The 19872-nt window shown below is 38.0% G+C and overlaps 1 protein-coding gene across 2 annotated transcripts in view; it reads right to left on the bottom strand.

Annotated features, from left to right (window-relative positions):
• FAM117B (family with sequence similarity 117 member B) overlaps positions 1-19872 on the bottom strand; it is a 116272-nt gene that overhangs the window by 29959 nt on the left and 66441 nt on the right. For both annotated transcript variants that reach the window (XM_069075349.1, XM_069075348.1), the window contains exon 4: positions 8021-8134. In XM_069075349.1, the coding sequence (XP_068931450.1) occupies positions 8021-8134 (114 nt within the window). The remainder of the gene's footprint in view (positions 1-8020; positions 8135-19872) is intronic.

The raw sequence follows: 19872 nt of genomic DNA on the forward strand, positions 1-19872 counted from the left end.
AAAACCAAGCCAATACAGGGGAATCTTTAATTGCCATTACTATCACAATTGGGTATGGATGTAATGGTTGGACAGTTTGGAAAGCTGTCTACTTGATCTGTTTCTGTCTTGATAATTCTGCCTGTATACTTTGAAGTTCGGGGTGCTGACCTTTTTCCCCTGAACAAGGTAAACGATATATGGTCTGACTGATTAAAGTAAGCTTGTTAACCCATTTTGAGTTGCTTTCCTTTATCAAAGCAGATCCAAGAACCTGTATGGGCAGCCACCCTGAGGATGCTTGGGGTGCTTGCTGCTACAACAACCTATACTGAATTGCTTATTTTCCCAGTAAGGGTGGGTGACAAGGGAGGAAGGGAATGAATCTGGAATTCAAAGCTTTAAAATCAAATGTTTATATACACACACACACACACACACACACACACATATACTATTATCATTAATATTATTTTACATGTAAATGGGAAATAAGATATACAGGCACCGGGGCATAGAGATCCACCGTGCCCTACTGGAAAATCAGAGGGGGTATGGGAGAAGATATGGGAGAGAGCAGATTGTAGGAGGGGATATCCAGTGGGATAGCTATTTTAGGGTGGTGGGTAGGGGAAAAACGGGGAGAAAATTTGTAACTCAAAATCTTGTAGAAATGAATGATGTAAACTAGAAGTCAATAAAGCATTTGATAAAAAAAAATAAAGAACATGGGTTTGTCTATTCATGAAAAGAAAAGCTAGCAGTCAATAAAAATTTCAAAAGTAATAATTCCTCTTTAGAATTTAAAGAATTTATAGTATACTGTAGTTGGATATACCAAACAGCACCATCTGTAAATGACACTAGCCACTGAAGTTTAAAATTTTTTAGAATCCAACCTAGAATTCCATTAGTTCATAATCAAACATTTTATCCATTTGAAGATTTCCTCCAGCGATGCAGATTGCAAGCTATTCATGCCTGCCCATGAAGTATAATGCAGATTAACTTATCTAGATTTCAGGGTTTTCATGGTAGCAAAGGAGCCCTTGAGCTATCCACCTGAAATCCTTCTCATACACCAGAGGGACCAATCTTTTGACCAATCTTCTCTTCCTAACCCCTAAAGATCTGATAAGATCCTTCCCCTCTTTGAAGTTTTCCATTGTTCTATGTTGTGGTCTGCTCATATGCAGCACATGGCTCTTTCCTGCCTCACAAGCATAATGCTTATTTTCAAATCTTTGGAGATTGTCCATGGCTTACAGCCATACCATACCTACTGAATAGTAGTATTGAGAAACATTAACAAAATCTTTCTGGGACAAGCATGGGGTCACTGAAGGAGTACTCGAATTCTTTGAGAAAATCTAAACTATTCTTTTTCACACCCTATTCTAATTCCGTTTAATTCTAGGCCAACTCACTGCCTATTTTTATTATCTGTTCCAGATATACATGTCCAGATGGACAAAATCTATGGGTTGTCCACTGAAGTGTATGTAATAATTTGGGCAACAGATGTTCTTCATCTAATCGAGAGTTTTCCCAAGTGAACGAATGATCCAGTCAAACTTTTGAGTAGCTGTGTATTGATCTCATTCAGGAGGCTCGGCAATGTTTCTAGGGCTTGACACAATTGATATGATGTCATCTTTAAGAGGGGAACAACAGGAACACCTCACTATCATTTGATGATAGTGATCACTGTCCTTTATCAAACTGGATTTTCCAATGCATTCTAAGCTCCTTCATAATGGCTGCTGTCCTTTTTGACCCTCTGTGCTTATCAAGTGTCTGGTCCACAAAGGCTTAACAAATACTCGTTAAGTGACATACATCTGACACAATATTTTTCATCAGAGTTGTTGAAGAAAGTTACAAAGGTTGTACGTAACAACTTTCAAGGGATTTGAAATGACTGACATGTATGGGAGACATTTTTTTTAAAGAGATCTTAGGAAATTTTTTTCCTCTATAAAATTAAATAAATAACAGGCAAAGTGAGAGCTGTACAGTTCTGTACAGTTTCATATCAACTAACTGATAAAGATTGAGGTCCACTGATGAATATTGCTTTTAAAGTGTGGTTATTACCTACTAACATGCTCCACAAAGTGCTACTCTGACACCACAGTAGGCTGCTATGGTCATTTTGGATTCTCAAAGACCAAGCTGAGTGTAAGTTCTGGAAGGAACATGCTTAAAAGGCCTCCCAACAGCAAACCAAGCCTGTTTTCTGAGGGTCAGTCTAACTATAGAAAGGTTCAGTTCAGTAGGTCGGCCACTTGGTGATGAATTCTTTGGCTATGGTAACCCACAAAAACAAACAAAAAAAAAAACACATGAAACTACAAAACAACTCTCAGCCCTGTGAAAGCTGCCTTTCCCTTCTGTAGTAATGGTAGAAAAGGTATTCTGTTAAATATCACAAAGTTGTAACCATTCCTAAATTTGCATTTGACATTTGGTTCTCTAAATGAGAATGGACATACTACCATAGGTAGGGAATCAATGAAACAAGAAGAAGGCAGTTAGTTATAAGAATGGTTTACAGTTATTCCTTGAAGCAGTTAGAAGATTTGGTTTTATTATAGGCCCAAATGCAACAAGAAATAGCATTTCATTATCTCATTTATGCAAATTATCTGTAATTTATGTTCCATTTGACCAATGCCACTTATAGGATGGGCAAGACAAACCACCTCACGCAGCAAGCATTAGGTAAATCCAACCAGTTCCATGCCATCACCTCAACCACCACCTCCACTCAGAGATAATCCAGGGTCCCGATAGTTCAAGATAGTGACAGTCCTCTCCCCTGAGACAGTCCAGCACCCTAAAGTAAAGAGCAGGACCTGTCAGGCTAGGCCTGTGCCTCCAACCTAGGCCTCACATTCATTAACAGAATAAAGGAAAGGGTCCCTTCTTCACACCAATACCAACACCAACTGGTATGGAAACTAAAACCCAGGGAATAGCAGCCACCCCAGATCACTGGGCCTCGTTTCTGGCCCAAGAAACAAACCTTGACGAGTCCTTCTTGTGAGTGCTGCAGTCCCCATTTCCTTCAGCAAACACAGTTACTTTAGACTCAGGAAAAAAATTTCTCACTGTTTATCACAGTTCTTAGCACTGTCAAACTGTTTACTATCAGAAGTAGAGGTGATTTTATCAGCAGAAATAATTTAAGGAAGATGCATTATCATGTTCTTTGCCACTAAGCACCAGCACATCTTTCTACTCGACTTGAGGCTGAAACTTCCTGTGTGCGCTGAAGGGAGGGGCAGGCAATTATGCTTCTCTGTTTTTATCCCTATTCCTGGCACAGTGCTTAGCAGGTAGTAAACACTTCCAAAACACTTTTTCATTCATTTAACATCAGATGCAGAAGAGAAACAGACAAAAAATTCTATGGAGACTTTAGTAAGACCCTCCAAATTAAACTAGTACACACTTTGATATTCAGTCCCTTCAATTTAGGGCGGGAATCAAGTGAGGATGGTTGAGAAGTTATAGGGAAAGAATTGGTCAGAAGTAAACAGTGAAAGATGTGGAAGACGGGAAGATTACAAAGAAGCCTCATGTTCCTATATCATGACATGACTACTTTGTTCACTCAAAACAATCAGCAGGCATTGGGTATAGCAAACAACATTTAAAAAAAATAAAACTGATTATATTTTAATGGACATATGGGAATCATTCTTGAACACATACTATGTGTACAAACGATTAACTTATTAGATCAAAGCTTTATTAACATAAAGCTGGGGCAGCTAGGCAGCACAGTGGTAGAGGACCACTCCTGGAGGCAGGAGGACCTGACTTCAATTAAGTAGATGCTTATTGACTGTGTGACCCTAGGCAAGTGACTTAACCCTGACTGTCTTAAATTTTCCATTGAGAATTAGCTACATATACATTTAGTTAACAGAATAAGAAAAGGCCAAATATCTCCTAGCCGGGGTCATTTGTGCTGAAAACTAAAAGTACAATACAGTTAAGGGCCATTTATTCAGAATGGTGAGGAAAGGAGAGGCCAGAGTTAATTTAGTGGCTGGTCACCATCTGAGATCACTTAAAGGACTTCTAGCATTCAGGTCCATGTTCACACAGGTGTGAGGTTTATTGATGCACAGACCAGCTCATGCCATCCTTTAGCCAAAACCCTTTGTGCCTGCCCTGCCTATGTTTTTTGAGTTCAAACCTCTTTTCCTATTACTACCAATTTGAAGCTCACCTACCTTTTCAGTCTGATCTCATGTCACTCCCCTTGATTTCTCAGTGCTTTGGCTAAACTGTACTATTTAATGTCTCCTGTTCACAATGCATTATGTTCTGCTTCTGCTCTTAGATCATGATGTTACCCATACCCTGCATAAACTCCTCATCTGTCTGATAAAATCCAATTCAAATGCTACTCCTCCAAGATTATATACAGGAATTGGCTAGAATCCCTATATATAGACTTTATCCATTAAAAAAAAATCATGCAATTAGATTTTCAGATTAACTGTCATAAGGCTGATGAGGACAGAAGAGTTTATCATGAAGGTATAATGACTACAGACAGGGACATTATAAGGATAAAATAAGAAATTTTAATGTGCTATCCAAATGTCAGTTATAACTATGATTGTTAGCCTACAATAACCAGGCCTCCAATTTGGTGATGACTTCATCCCAAGACTTCTCCTGCACTCCTATTGAGCTCAAATAATGTTTATAGAGCAACAGGGGTGTAAGTTGGTAAATGTTTAACAACTAGGGTGGGGGTAGAGGCTTGAGAGTAAGCATGAACACACTAAGTTTAAAAATTTTAATCAGCATTCATTAACACTTTCTTAAATCTGTATGACCAGTATGTCAAATTCAATAGTTGGCTTACTAGAGCTGACTCAATTAGATCCCGAACTATGGAAACAAAGTTCAGGATAGCCATTTCATTGAAGGATATGCACCTTGGTGAGGAGACATAATAACACAAATAGGCAGGGAATGATGATATGAAAAATTCAGTAGAAGGCTAGTCCTCTACAAAGCTACAATTTAGTTAGTAACAGATGGTACAGAATGTATCTGCCAATTGATGAAATGAATCAACACAAAGGTATGGTTTCATTTGTTGTTGATGGGGAGTGGGGAAGAGGAGAATGTAGCTAAAAAAACATTCCAGACAGCTAATGACCACTAGGTTAGTTTAAAGATGCCAGTAAACTGAGATTTAGCATAAGTGTGTATACACACATACACATACCCATTCATCCCATACATTTTTAGGGCTAGATTTAAAATTATATTAAAATAATAGAAAATATAACTTAATATAAAAAATGATGAGGAACAGGACATTAAAAATTATGGAACAGTAACAAGCAGTGAGAGTGAGCACCCATCTATAAACTTTTCCAAACCTATCTAAAAAACGTACCAAACCAAATCTTGACAAGGAAATCCAGAAAAGCTTCTAGGAAGTTATGTGTTAGTGCGATGTCTTATGAAGCCAGACACCCCCTTGGGAGGATGGGACATGACTTTAAGAGATGAGTTAGTGTTTAACCAATCAGATGGCAGCAAGATGAGTTGAATCCTACCCTTCCTGGGGCTTTTCTCAAACACCATCACTCCCACTTTCATCATTATTCCCTAATACTCCACCAGCACTGTACAAGCTCCCAATCTCCCCAAATGTCTTTTGGCCATTGGCCGCACAGGGTACTTATAACCCATCCTCTATCCAGATACCCCAATGTGCCACTGTGGACATTCCCACACCATACCCACCCTCTGACTTGCAGTCATAGCAGATGGCCTTCAAAAGGGTGGGCTCTACATAAAAATTTTGTAAATGAACAAATACACACATGGGGGGAGGGAAGGAAAGCATTACTGAAAAGAGGTACATAATCAAAAAAGTTGGAGACTACTGTATCTGAGGAATGAGAAACCACCACAGATAGCTAGTTATAGTATAGAATATTTAAAAGTACATTATGAGTTACAAAACAAAATGCTATTCGAGGTCTAAGTTTTAAAAGGTTGCTAGCCAGCTACCAGGGGGTTCAGGAATTATACGAAATAAAGTGAAAATAAAAACAGATGGAAATTCCAGAAGTTTCACCTTTCATTAAATGGAACATATATCAGTACAACTATCACTTAATTCTTATTTTATTATGTGAAATCCTAAGAATCTGTATTTGTACAGCTTTAATTAAAAATAAATTCCCATAACTAATTCAAATTCTATAAGACTCAGTAACTATTCTAGCAAAAGAAATAAATTTGTACAATCTTTATTTTAGACATTACTCATATGCAGTTCTATTTTTGCTAAACTCTAAAGTATTTTTAAAAAATTATTTAAAAGACTGAAGTAACTTATCTTTCCACACCTCATCATTTGGTCTGAGTCCCAACTAGTCATTTTGTATAGGGGTCAATATCCAAATGAAAAGAGACAGCGATAAGGACCAGAACTGCCTCTTCCCTGGTAAGGGTGAGGAATTATCTCCTAACACAGTCTGGACAGTGTTGGAAAGATGCCTGGGGTAGTGAGAAGTTAAGTGAATGCCCAGAGCTGCCCAGCAATAGGGCTGTCAGAAGTGAGACTTTAACTCAAGCCTTTCTGATTCCAATACTAGCTCTCTATGGACCATGCCAAGAATACAGCTCTCCAATGAACCATGGGAGTCACCACTGGTACTCTAACAGGCATAGCTTCTCTGGAACATAACTGCTAAGGAGGACAGAGGAGTGAAGGAAGAACATCAGCTCTTGTTTTCATTACTCATCACAGGATAACTGGTACCAGATTGGAACAAACCTAACACAGAAACCCTTAGTCCAGCCTTCTCATTTTACAGATGAGAAAGCCGAGATCCACAGAGGCTGATTTGGCCGAGGAGCTGTACATAGTGTGATAGATGGTACCTGAACTGCAGTTCAGTAATACTTGAGCCAGTGTCCATTCCACCATGCCTCTCTACGGTGGAATTACTGTCACTAAATAGTTTTTAGCTGCTGGAACACAAGTGTCATCAGAGTATAACAGTAACAAAATTTTCAACTGTCTCATCTTTAAAAGTGATTATTTTAGATCTCTGCACTTTCTCAATGCTGATGTCCTAGAACAAAGTCCCAGCACTTGGAGTCATTTATAATTTTGGCCAAGGTTATAAATTTAAAACCAGTGATGTGACAAAAGTTAATCCTCTTGGTACAAAATTAAAAAAACATACAAATGTACAAACATTTGCTTCCTTTTTTTTCTTTTTGGAGGGAGGAAGGCAGAGCAATTGGGGTTCACTGACTTGCCCAAGGTCACATGGCTAGTAAGTGTTAAGTGATTTGAACTCAGGTCCTCCTGACTCCAGGGCCAGTGCTCTATTCACTGCGCCACCTAGCCGCCCCACTTACTTCCTTTTTAAAACAAATTGCCCTGTTTTCACTATAGTGTACCACAAAGAACAAAAGCACAACAATCTAAATTTTCCTACTTATTGTGACCTAATTAAGTCCCTCCTGCCTCATTTCCTTCATTTGCAACTGAGGATAAGACTTGAACTATCTATCTCCCAGGGCTGCTGAGAGGATCCAAGGAGAGAGTACATGAAAAGCATTTTGTAAACCTAAAGTATTACATAAATGTAAACTATTATATTCTCTAACCTTCAGAAGGTACTGAGCCCCTCATCTGCTGAGGCATTATATCTAAGAGAGATATACTAACAACGAAGCTGCTCTATAATCTCTATAATCACTAGTTACTTTCACTTCAGACAAAGGAAGTGATGGGAAGGCAAACAGGAAGAACTTTCCAAGGCCCCCGTGGTGGGAGCTCCCGGGTCTGACACCTAAACCTCCTTTCACAGCTTAGCAAATATTTCTGTTCTTTCTTAAGGCTTTTATGCAGTTACTATCTAATCATCTTGCAAGCACATGCTGTGGGGAGTTCTTTTTCCCAAAAATGATTATTTGCCAAACAACAAATCGCAGTAACATTCACATTCTCCACACACTGTATCAGATGACTCACCTGACACTGGTTAATGGCTGCATGGTTGCCGTGGAATGGAGACTGTCGGTCTTTATCCCGATGATGCCTGCTGCTGTGTTTACTTCTCTGTAACTGCTGGCGCAATTTTGCAATCTAAGGTGCGAAAGATTAAAAGGCATCATTTTAGAATCTTCCTATTGCATGAAAATATATAAGCATTAGTCACTATTTGGACATGGTTTACTTATTAGAGCCAAAATTTAAGCTATTAAAATCACAAAAATCTAATCTCAAACAAAAAACTTAAACATTTATAAGAGAAGAAAGTCTTATTCTGACCCTTCACTGTGGAGGAAGATAGTGCTAGGTTTGTTAATTAATAAGCATTTATTTTCTCTCTGACCCTATTGAAGAATAAAAACAAAAACAAAAACAAAAGGGCAGGGGTGGCCAGGTGGCACAGTGAGTAAGAGTGTCGGCCCTGGCGTTGGGAGACCTGGGATCGGTTCCAGACTCAGATACTCAGCACCCACACAAAATAACTGCCTGTACCTTGAGCAAGGTACTTAACCCCAATTGCTAAAAATAAAATAAAGGGCATAGTCAAAACAAATCCTTTCATAGACAATTTTAAAGATGTATTTCTCATTCTTCATCCTGAGTCCATCATCCCTCTGTCTGGAAGTGGGAAGCATTCTTCATTACTGATCCTCTGGAATTGTGATTAGAAATCGCATGGATCTATTTTCTTAAAAATTTCAAAGTTGTTTGTCTTTACAATGTCAATGATACTATAATACTTTTTTCCTAGTTCTGCTCACTTCATTCTAAATCAAGACATACAATTCTCCCCATTTTTCTCTGAAACCATTTCTTTGGCTATATTTTACAGTACAATAGAATTCTACATATGTTCATATGCCATTATTTGTTTAGCCCTCCCCAGGTGTCAGCACTCCACTAAATTTCCAGTTCTTTGCTACCACAAAAAGAGATGCTATAAATATTTTTGTGCTGAATTTCAATGTCAGTTAAGCATACTATATGGCAGGATCCACACCAAACTAGAAAGATTCTGACCTGGTAATGAGCCTGTTGTCAAGGATTCATCTATCAGTGAAGGAATAAAAAAGTATTTATTTAAGCACATATGGAGGGTTGGACAAAGGATATAAACACAAAAGTAAAACAGTCAGTCCCTATCCTCAAGGAACTAACATTTTATCAGAAGAAACAACATATACATACAGCTGCAGTTTTCAGCTTTAATAACCTGAAACAACTCTAAAACTTTTGAAACACCCTATATTCTAAATACTAAGTACCTAGAATGGGAAACAATTCTGTACAAGGCACTGAAGTTACAAAGACAAAAACGTCTCTATCCTTAAGGAGTTTACCTTCTATGAGAGGAAACAACATATATATTTGGAAGATACAAAATAGGCACCAAGTACCCAAAAAAATTGGATGGGAGAAGAGTGGCAGCTGGAAGATGAGAAAAGCCTCATGCATGCATGGAGAAGGTAGCTCCCAAGAACAACCTGGGCAAAGGTAAACAAAGCCTAAGCAAGCATGGAGATTCTCATCACCAGGCTGTCTAATGCACAAGGTCCACTTTGACCAAAGAAACTCTAAAAGACCACCTGTGGAGCACAAAAAGACTGTAACCTGCACAAGGGGAGTAACTCACATGCTTAGAAAAAGCAAAACCTACTTGAGAGTAATGACATCTGTAGCATGTGTGACCAATCAAAACATTTCTCTGATTAATAATTCATATACTAAACAATTAACTTATTTCTCCTAAAAATACATATAGTTTTCAAATATGCCTATATTTTGTTTTATTTTAAATCCAAAGAACCCAACCTACCCCACCAGCAGAAATAGTTTCTTTTCAAATGTTTTGAAATCGAGGAAGAAATATTTTAGGCTATCAGTTTTTGCATCTTTACATAACAGCAATGAGGTTATTAGTTGTATTTTTTTAAACATCTGAGACTTGAGTAAGCCTTTTGTCAATAAATGGTTACTAATTGATTTGATAGATGAATCCTTGACAACAGGCTCATTACCAGGTCAAAATCTTTCTAGTATGGTGTGGATCCTGCCATAGATTATGCTTAACTGACACTGGAATCCAGCACAAAAATAATTTATAGCATCTCTTTTTGTGGTAGCAAAGAACTGGAAACTTAGTGGAGTGCTGAACACCTGGAGAGAGTTGAACAAATAACGGCAAAAGCTTATTGTCTAGCTATATAGTCAATTCCTTAAATTTGAAATTATTCTTCATAAATTCTCTCTGTGGTTTAAAGAAACCAACTTAAGCTAGTTTTTTTAGCTTTAATTATAACAGTTCTCCGTTATATTATGTGATTAAACTTTGATAAATTAGCAGTCAAGTTAAAATTATACTCAGTCAAAATGGCAGGCAATCTTTAAAAAAAAATAATGGGAAGAGTTAACAAACTAAAACTTACCTAGTTCAATCCATAAACAAAATTTAAAATAGTAATCAGAAAACGGTATACAGATTGTCTCTCTGTTCCTCCCACATGACTCTACATTCCCACTTTCATGTCTTTATAAAGGCTGCCCCCATTGGAAGAGAAGCTCCTTTTAGGTAGGAACTGATTGCATTTTGTGTCTGCACCCCAGCTCCTAGCTACGTAAGGATTGGCTGATTTAAAGGGTAAATGAAAAGAGAAAACGGTTCTTTGTTTGCCTTTTGCCAGACTTAAAAAGGTACAGATACTTTTCTGCAAAATACTGTTTGCTTTCAATATGGAGTATTTCACAAACTAAAAACAAACCAGAGAATCTAGTCTGTAGATATCTTTCTTCCTCAACCTGACAAAATTTGAGGTACAAAGGAAACTCAAAGCATCCCTTAAGTAGGACTTTATACAACATCAAACAACATCAACTCCACTTCTGCCCTTTCCAGATCTAAAAAATCATGGATGTTTTCCTACAAAATACAGGTAGCAATGGACCCAGAGTACCTTGGGACAGGTCTATGAATAGTTTTGTTCCTAATGACATAAGAGATCATGTACCAAATTACAGAATTCATAAAACCTCCTTTTTTTTGGGGGGGGGGGAGGGCAATTGGAGTTAAATGACTTGCCCAAGGTCACACAGCTCGTTTTTTGTGTTAAGTGTCTGAGGCCAAATTTGAACTAAGGTCCTCCTGACTCTAGGGCCAGTGCTCTATTCACTGTGCCACGTAGCTGCCCCCATTAAACCTCTTTTCTAACAGACTATTACAGTAGTAAAGTCCTCTTGGAGGGAGGGGCAGACAGAAACAGAGAAAGGGAGGTGGTGAGGAGGGCAAGGAATGTAGAGTGAGTGAAAGGGAGAAGAGAGAAGGGAGGGAGAAAAGAGAAATCAAAGAGGGAAGACAGGAAAAGGGAACACCAAGAAGAGGGGTAGTAGAAGGACGGATCAGGAGAAAGGGGCCTTACAGACAGGGTTTAATTTGAGTGGTCCTTGCAAGGAGTTTAAAAAAATCTTTTAAAAGTAAGTCAGGGAAAGTAGCTGGACGAGGCTGAGTACACACAGAAAAGAAAAAAAGAATCCATGCTACCTACAGGCAACATAAATTTGAAAGAATTAAGGATCAATTTTCAAAATATTCCAAAGAAAAAGTACGTAAAATTGGTAACTATCATATATTGTATTATGTCCAAAAAACTGAGAATAAGAAGATACCAGCAATCACCACATCACATGTGAATTTCATCTACAAAAAAAAAAAAGCCTTTATGATTACAATCTTGCTCTTCACACACAAAGAGGACATCTGATGAAAATGAGAAGGGAAAAGACAAGCATTCACAAATGTTTGGGTTTTTTTTTTTTAAACAACAGAACATATCCTCAACACCACACAACTAATTAAAAAGGGTAGACTAATCAATAACTGAGTTATAGAGAGCTTTAAAGTCGGCACATAGTTTTACATATATGAGGATCTGAAACTACAACAACCTGTGAGGTAGATAATATAAATATACCGTGTTTCCCCGATAATAAGACACTGTGTCTTATTAATTTTTTTGGAAAGAAAAACACCAGAGGGCTTATTTTCAGGGGAGGGCTTATGTTGTCCTGCCTCAGCTCTCCTCCACGGCACTGCTCTCAATGGCGCCAGCAAGCAAATCACTGGGGAAGAACAGGATGACGCGCTCACTGCTGCAGCTCTGATTGGATGCAGCTCAGAGCGTGGCATGCGTTTCATGGGGGGGTGGGGGGGAAGACGACGGTGCATACAGAGGGTACCGTAATGTCACATGTAGTACAGGGGATCACCTTCACTACAGTAGCAATCTCAATAGGCTTATTTTAGAGGAATCTTACACAGTAAGGGGAGGGCTTATTTTCGGGATAGGTCTTATTATCGGGGAAACACGGTAATTATCCTCATTTTGTAGATCAGAGATACCCTCTCTCTCTGTGTATGCATACATACATATATACATGTATATATGTATGTACACGCACAGAAAGGGAAAGGTGGTGGGGGAAGAGACAGAGATGGACCCTTTTGGCGGTCAGGTGAAGCCTACAAAAAACTATTACAGAATGTTTTAAATCCATAAAATACAATTGTTTTCTCCCCATTCAAGTCCATAGATGTGCCCCCTTCTCCCAATCTATCCTTGGTCCTCATGAACGCCTGCAGAGTCTAGATTAAGAATTCCTTTAATAAATGAAGACACTGAGGATCAGAGAAATTTAGTGATTTACCAACGTTCATATGACTAGTAAATGTCAAGTGGCACTAACAGCCTCCTGATTCCAAATTGGTAGCACTCTAGCCTGTCATTCTACATTTTTTTTGGTTAAAGTTGATATAGACAACACTTGAATATACTTATTGTTATTGTTTATGCATTATTTTATTCTTTATTTTATTTGAATGTTTATTTAGTTTATAGTTACTAAGTTTATAATATGAAAACATTTACTTTCAAATGTAGAACCTTAAAATAAAGAAAAAACTGTTAAATGACCCATGCCAGAGTACAAATTACTTCCCATTTTATGAATATTTTTTCTGTTGGTGGTGATATGAATGACCATACTTTGCTCTAACACTTTAGAAAACATCAGTCAACAAGCATTTACTTAGCACAAACTATATGCCTGGCCCTGGTGATGGCAGAGATGTTTTTTTGGTCTGTGTGTTTTATATGATTGCATATGTATAACCTATACTTAAATTGCTTAACATCTCAAGGAGAGAGGTGAGGAAGGGAAGAAGGGAGGGAGAGAATTTGGAACTCAAGATTTTTAAAAAACGAATCTTAAAAATTGTTTTTACATGTAATTGGGGGAAAATTATTCAATGGTTTAAAAAACCCCACAAACTAAAAAAAGGAGCAATTCAAGTAAAGGGAAGGAAGGAAAGAGGGAGAAGAGGAAAGAAATAAGAAAGGAGGGAAGGAAGGAACGAAGGAAGGGAGGGAGAAAGAGAAAGAGAGAGGAAGGGAGGAAGAAAGGAAGACAGGCAAGGAGTTCAGAAAAGACTCCATGTAGGAAGGTGACATTAAACCTGACCTTTGAAAGAAATTAGATTACACGAGCCAAAAAGCAAAGAAGGAGTATATTCCAGACAGAGGTGAGTCTACAAAAGCCTGGTGATGGAATGCCAGAAAGAGTAGGCTGAAGCCAGGTTGTGAAGTGCTTTAAATGCCACGTAGAGGACATTGTTCCTATAGGTTATAATGGCACTACAGGTAACAAACTGTCCTAATGGTAATAAAAGTTGCTGTAATTTTTTTGAACAGAGGAGTGGCTACAGTGAGAGCTGTCCTTTTAAGAATGTCATTTTGGTAGATTTGTAGTTATAGACTGTAGAAAGAAAAGATTTGAGACTGGGAAAACAATTAGGAAATTATACATAGTAAGGAGTAAGGTATAGGAAGAATGCAAAGGCAGAAGGGGGCTAGGTTATGAAGGGCTCTGAATGTCAGAGCATTTCATATTTCACCCTAAAGGAGATAGGAAGCCAATGAGTCTACCTCATGAGTAGGTGAATGACATGGTCAGACCTGTAGTTTAGGAAAATCACTTTAGTGACTGACTGCAAGATAGACTGGAATGGAGACAGACTTGAGGCTGCCAGACTCACCAGGAGATTATTGCAACAATCTAGGTGTGAAGTAATATGGGCCTGCACCAGAGTGTTGGCAGAGTAAGGGGACAGAAAGGAGATTTACTAAGACTTTTTTTTTAATTTGCTATGTATAATATCCTTTTTTTTTCAGAGGGGGGAAGGCAAGGCAATTGGGGTTAAGTGACTTGCCCAAGGTCACACAGCTAGTAAGTGTTAAGTGTCAGAGGCCAAATTTGAACTCAGGTCCTTCTGACTCCAGGGCTGATGCTTTATTCACTGCGCCACCTAGCTGCTCCCATGGACAATCAGAGAAATCTCTTGCTCTAATCAGAGAAATCCTTGCTCAATACCTTGGTTTTCCATGGTGAAGATAAGTAAATAAACACCTCCCCTTTTTGCCACCTGCTTGGCAATAGGATGAAGATCATTTTGCTTTTCAGTGACTTTTAAGAAAATCTAATTTCTCTGAGTTCTAATGGTTATACAGAGATGGTTTTCTCCCGCTGAGAACAGGTCCGGGTATCATCTTGAACCCCAAAAGCATTCTGTATCTCTTTTGTCATTTCACATCAATAAACATTTATAAAGCACCTATCATGTTCTAGATACTGTGCTAAGCATTGCAGATACAAAAAGAAGCAAAAGGCAGTCCCTGTCCTAAAGAAACTTATAATCTAGTGGAGACAACATGCCAACACAGCAAGCTGTATATGGGATACACAGGAAGTAACTAACAGGGAAGACACTGGAATTAAGAGGGTCTGGGGAAGGCTTCCTTCCTGTAGAAGGTGGGATTTTAGTAGGGACTTGAAGGAAACTGGAAAGTCAGAAGTTGGAGTAGAGGAAGGAGAACATTCCAGGTATGGAACTAACTGTGCTTCCCTATTGTTCTCTGGGGACAGTGACCTATGATTTGAAACCATACCATATCACCAATAGGATTAGTTGGTATTAAAAGGACAGATCTTTTTTCCAGGGATAAGTTTGAAGTGACTGAAAGAATTTTGCACATTTCTAAAGGCAATCTAGTCAGCTCTTTAGTGAAGAGTAAACCAACCACATCTTTATTGTAGTGAAATTTAATATTTTCCTTTTTACTACTTTATTATTATAAAGATATGATCTACTGTTACTTGCAAAAGCCTGTCTACATCACAGTAATGATATGAAACTATCCTTATCAATGCCCTCAGTGCCACATTACCATAAAATCCTCAAAATAATCTTGTGGACTGGTTTTATAAAAATGTTGTACAAATGGGAACTAGGTATATGGGTTGATTTAAATATTAATAACTTTGGGGGCACCTAGGTGGCGCAGTGAATAAAGTGCTGGCTCCAGAGTCAGGAGGGACCTGAGTTCGGTTCTCGCCTCAGACACTTAACACAAAAAAACTAGCTGTGTGACCTTGGGCAAGTCACTTAACCCCAACTGCCCTCCAAAAGGCAAAAATAAATAAATGAATGAATGAATATATATATAAATAACTTTGTCTTATTTTTGGTACTAAGTTGAGATGTTTCTACTACCTTAGACCACCACTGTAATATACTCCCTTATTTCTTATACCTTAAAAATTTATTTTTTTCGGGGCAGCTAGGTGGTGCAGTGAATAGAGCACCATCCCTGGAGTCAGGAGGACCTGAGCTCAAATCTGGCCTCAGACACTTAACACAAAAATACTAGCCGTGTGACCTTGGGCAAGTCGCTTAACCCCAACTGCCCTCCAAAAAGCAAAAAACTGACAAAAGTGCTTTCTAAGGCTTTTTTTCATCTCCTTATGGCAACTGATTTATATTTGTTAAACTAATGAAGTTATTATAATTGGCGATGTCTTTTCTTTCATTCATCTTTTTTCGTGTCAATAACTTGCTAAAGTATGTCAGACTGTAGTTATTTTTATTGTACACCACATCTTCTCATTTTTCTTATTTCATTTTTTAATTTCCATTAATGTTGATCTTTCTTCTAAGTTGATAATCTAATTAGAAATAGATGGCCAACTCAGGAACGGCTCCCATATTAGTAATCTGTTCTTAACATATAATTAATTTCACTGTTTGATAGTTATTTGATGTTCCTCATTTCTGGCACAAGGATTTGTTTAGGAAGAAAGTATGAAGGATTCATAGGTGCAAGGTTTCTGGGTAGACCACAAGCCTTTGATTTCTCTCATTTTTGTTTGTGAATCCAACATATTTTTTGCCATGATCCTTATGTCCAATTTTGCACAAGGCATCACTGTCTACCAAAGGATAAATTAATTTGGAGGGTCTTATTTAGCTCTTCATGGAATTTCTCTATACCTTTTCCTCTACCATAAATCTGGGTTTATAAGCTGATATTCTCATGATGTTTTTTTTTCAAATACTAATTGTAAGCACTGCAAAAAAGAATTACCAAATGTCCCATGAAATTATATTTCTAATTGTTTTATGAAACACAAGCAAACTATCTCTCCTAACTCCTTTACTGATTAGACTACTGAAAGAGAATTCATCAACTATTCTTTCATTTTGCTCACACACTTTTATCTTCTGTTTCCATTTAAGGCAAAAATTGATCTAATTCAGAACTTCCAGTGTTATGTCACAGGATCACAGATTTAGAATTGGAAGAGACTGTAGATCATCAAATTCAAACCCCTCATTTTACAGATGAGAAAATTAAGGCTCAGAGATATTAAGTGATTTGGTCAATTAAATTAAAGTGCTTCATAAAGCTTAAAGTTCAATAGTTATTACTGCCAGTAATAACTTGTTACTTGCAAAAGCCTGAACTGTACAAAAAGATCCCTGATGTAGTTTTAAAATATAATGTTATCTGTGTTTTATTGTATTTTATTTAAATTCTTATATATTTCCTAATAACATTTTTTTTCCTTTTTTGTGGGGGGGAAGGCAGGGTAATTAGGGGTAAGTGACTTGCCCAAGGTCACACAGCTAGTAAGTGTTAAGTGTCTAAGGCTGAATTTGAACTCAGGTAGTCCTGACTCCAGGGCCGGCGCTCTACTCACTATGTCACCTACCCGCACCTCCTAATTACATTTTAATCTGGTACAAGACACACTCAGGAGTGTTTTGGATAGCATGGCTGTGGGAAGAAATGGATAAGAGTCACATAGGAGAGGCTGACATTGATTTGTTGTGAACTGTATCCCTGGAGAGAACTCACTATCAGTGAGAACACATATGTGTTGTCTGGTGTAGGAACAAACTTCATACTATTTTCTGGAAATTTCCAATCCTAGAGATCATAGAACTCGATATAATGGTTCAATATACTTCTGATCATCAGGTCACATTAGCTGTCATACAGGCTCTGTTTCTTCCCACAGTTTATTTCTAAAATAGTTATATTTGCAAATTACCCAGTTACTTTTTTCACTCCTTCATATCTGTAAAGAATAATGAAAGCAGTAATAAATTAAGGTTGAAGTAATTAAATAAAGCTCTTTCTTTACTTAGAACAGAATAACAGCAATTTAGATGTTGTTTTCTTTGTCACCTTGATACCCTGTCTTAAGGATGATTCCCTCATGAGTTTTTAATTTTAACCTACGTTAACATCCAATTCATGATTTTTAAGTCTTTGCTTCTCACTCCACTACCTTCAACCCACCTCTAACCCACACCCCAAGACAAAGAAGCAGTTTTAGAATCATGCTCTGGGCATGAAGAATTAACTGCTTCTAACTGCCTTGTACCAATTCTGGTAAGCAGTGCAGTGACCTTAGTGCCCACAGGCAGAGGACCTACAACATAAATCATGACCATGAAAAAGCCACACACCCCAACATCTAAAAGAAGACTCTCATTTTCTTTTGTTGAAAACTTCAGTTCAGAGGCATCTAGGTGATGTAGTGAGCACTGGAGGACCCAAGTTCATATCCAGTCTCAGACACTTGACACTTAACTAGTTGTGTGACCTTGGGCAAGTTACTTAACCCCAATTGTCTTGCCTCCCCCCCCCCCAAATAAATAAATAAATAAATAAATAAACCTTCAGCTCACACCTGGTTCACAGACTCATCACCCCTTTCTTTACTTTGTGGCTGATGTGAAGATGCAGATTTCTGCACAGGCATCATTATGGCCCCTTCAGTTTTATCTTTCTTCCCTCCAAGCTGTTCTCTCATTAACAATAGAATACTGATGGACAGTTATTACTTTCTTCCACTTTGTGGTTGTGGGAACAATCTTATTTGACTGAACTAAGTAAATGATGGATGTTTCATATTGACTTTCTTAATGACTTATAAATACTAACAATCACTAAAATCAATAAAACTTGTTTAGTAACCATTTAAATTCAACACAGAAAATATCCTAATTTCACAGTAGCATTTTGGGGAGATCATTTAGAAGATGGCGTTTTGAGCTGAGACTTAAGGAAGAGAGGGACTCTGAAATGGAGCCAAGGAGGAGGGCATTCCTAGCCCATGGGTGATCAGCGCAAAGGTGCAAAAAGCAGAAGGCAGGTTGCGTACAAGGAATGTATGAGGAAGTGTATGAATGCCAGAGAGGGAGTCATGTCCAGTCAGTCGGGAAAGATAGGTTGAAGCCAGGTTGGATAGCCTTTGACTCTGGCAACAGTGTAGAGGAAGGATTGGAATGTGAGAGAGCTAAGGTGAGGAGGGGGATGAAGACCTCAACAAAGGTGGTAGCTGCAGGAGTAGAGAGAAGGGACCTAATGCAAGAAAGGTTGTGAAAGTAGAAACTACATTATTAGGGCAGGAGTTGGGTTGCAAAGAAAGACTGTGAGCCAGGAAATGAATTCAATGAGGAAGGAAGGTAAACATCATGGGAGTCAAGATGTGACAGACACCAGAATCTGGGCCAAGTAATAAATTTGGACAGCATGAATCTCAAAAGGCAGAGAGTTTGTTCTGTGAAGATAGTAGAGGAAAAGTCTGGGAATATTCATGAGGATGCTCCCACCATGTTTAGTGATTCAGGAGTCTGAGAGAGTGTGCAGCAAGTAGGGGGAAAGGAAGTCAGATTCACTGAGGTCTAGCAGATAGAAGGAGTAAGAAAGAATGTTTTAAATAAGATGAAGTTTGTTAATTATAGAGTAGGCATTCCAGAGGGTCACAGTTGAAGGGATGGGCAGATCTACACTGGGAAACAAGAGAGGGAGGTTGTTCAAATGGATAGTAGTTACGGAGAAGTAACTTGGGTTCAGAGTCAGTTATGTTATAAAGGAAATTTTTTTCCAGTATAAGTAGGGCTACCTGGACACTATCTATAGCTTCTAAGTCTGAGATTCTGATTTTGTGAACTAAATTGTTTTTCCTAATTTACAGGAAGGAGTGGGATAATGGTTGACAATTCCTAAGAGTAACATGATACTATAACTATCACTTTAGGAAAAGAAAAACACCAAAACCTTTCCCAAATCAATTAATTCTTGGGAACCTGCTACTGTTCCTATCATTTGTAAGGTAAAAGAAGGAAAGATTGGGGAGTATAGCCACTGAGAGACAAAAATATTAAAATTGAATACAAGATTTTTCTTAAATTGAGTACTGTCAATGTATTCTGGCCATTATCAACACAGGTGGAATTCAAAAGAAAATGTTTAATTGGAATTACATTCTCTAAAGTACTTTCTATGGGAAAGCTTATTCTTCCTGTACTTATTTAAAGAAAACAAGAAGTTATCTGTGAAGAACAAAGTTCTTCTAAATAAATAACCTTTCATTTTGCCTATATTACAAATATGGAAACACTGGAAAAAGGAATAAAGGCTTTAAAAGAT

This window comes from Petaurus breviceps, unplaced genomic scaffold, assembly GCF_028583685.1.
Source record: "Petaurus breviceps papuanus isolate PSGF00001 unplaced genomic scaffold, PetGlider_PUasm1.0 90903, whole genome shotgun sequence".
In the NCBI taxonomy this organism is placed as follows: domain Eukaryota; kingdom Metazoa; phylum Chordata; class Mammalia; order Diprotodontia; family Petauridae; genus Petaurus; species Petaurus breviceps.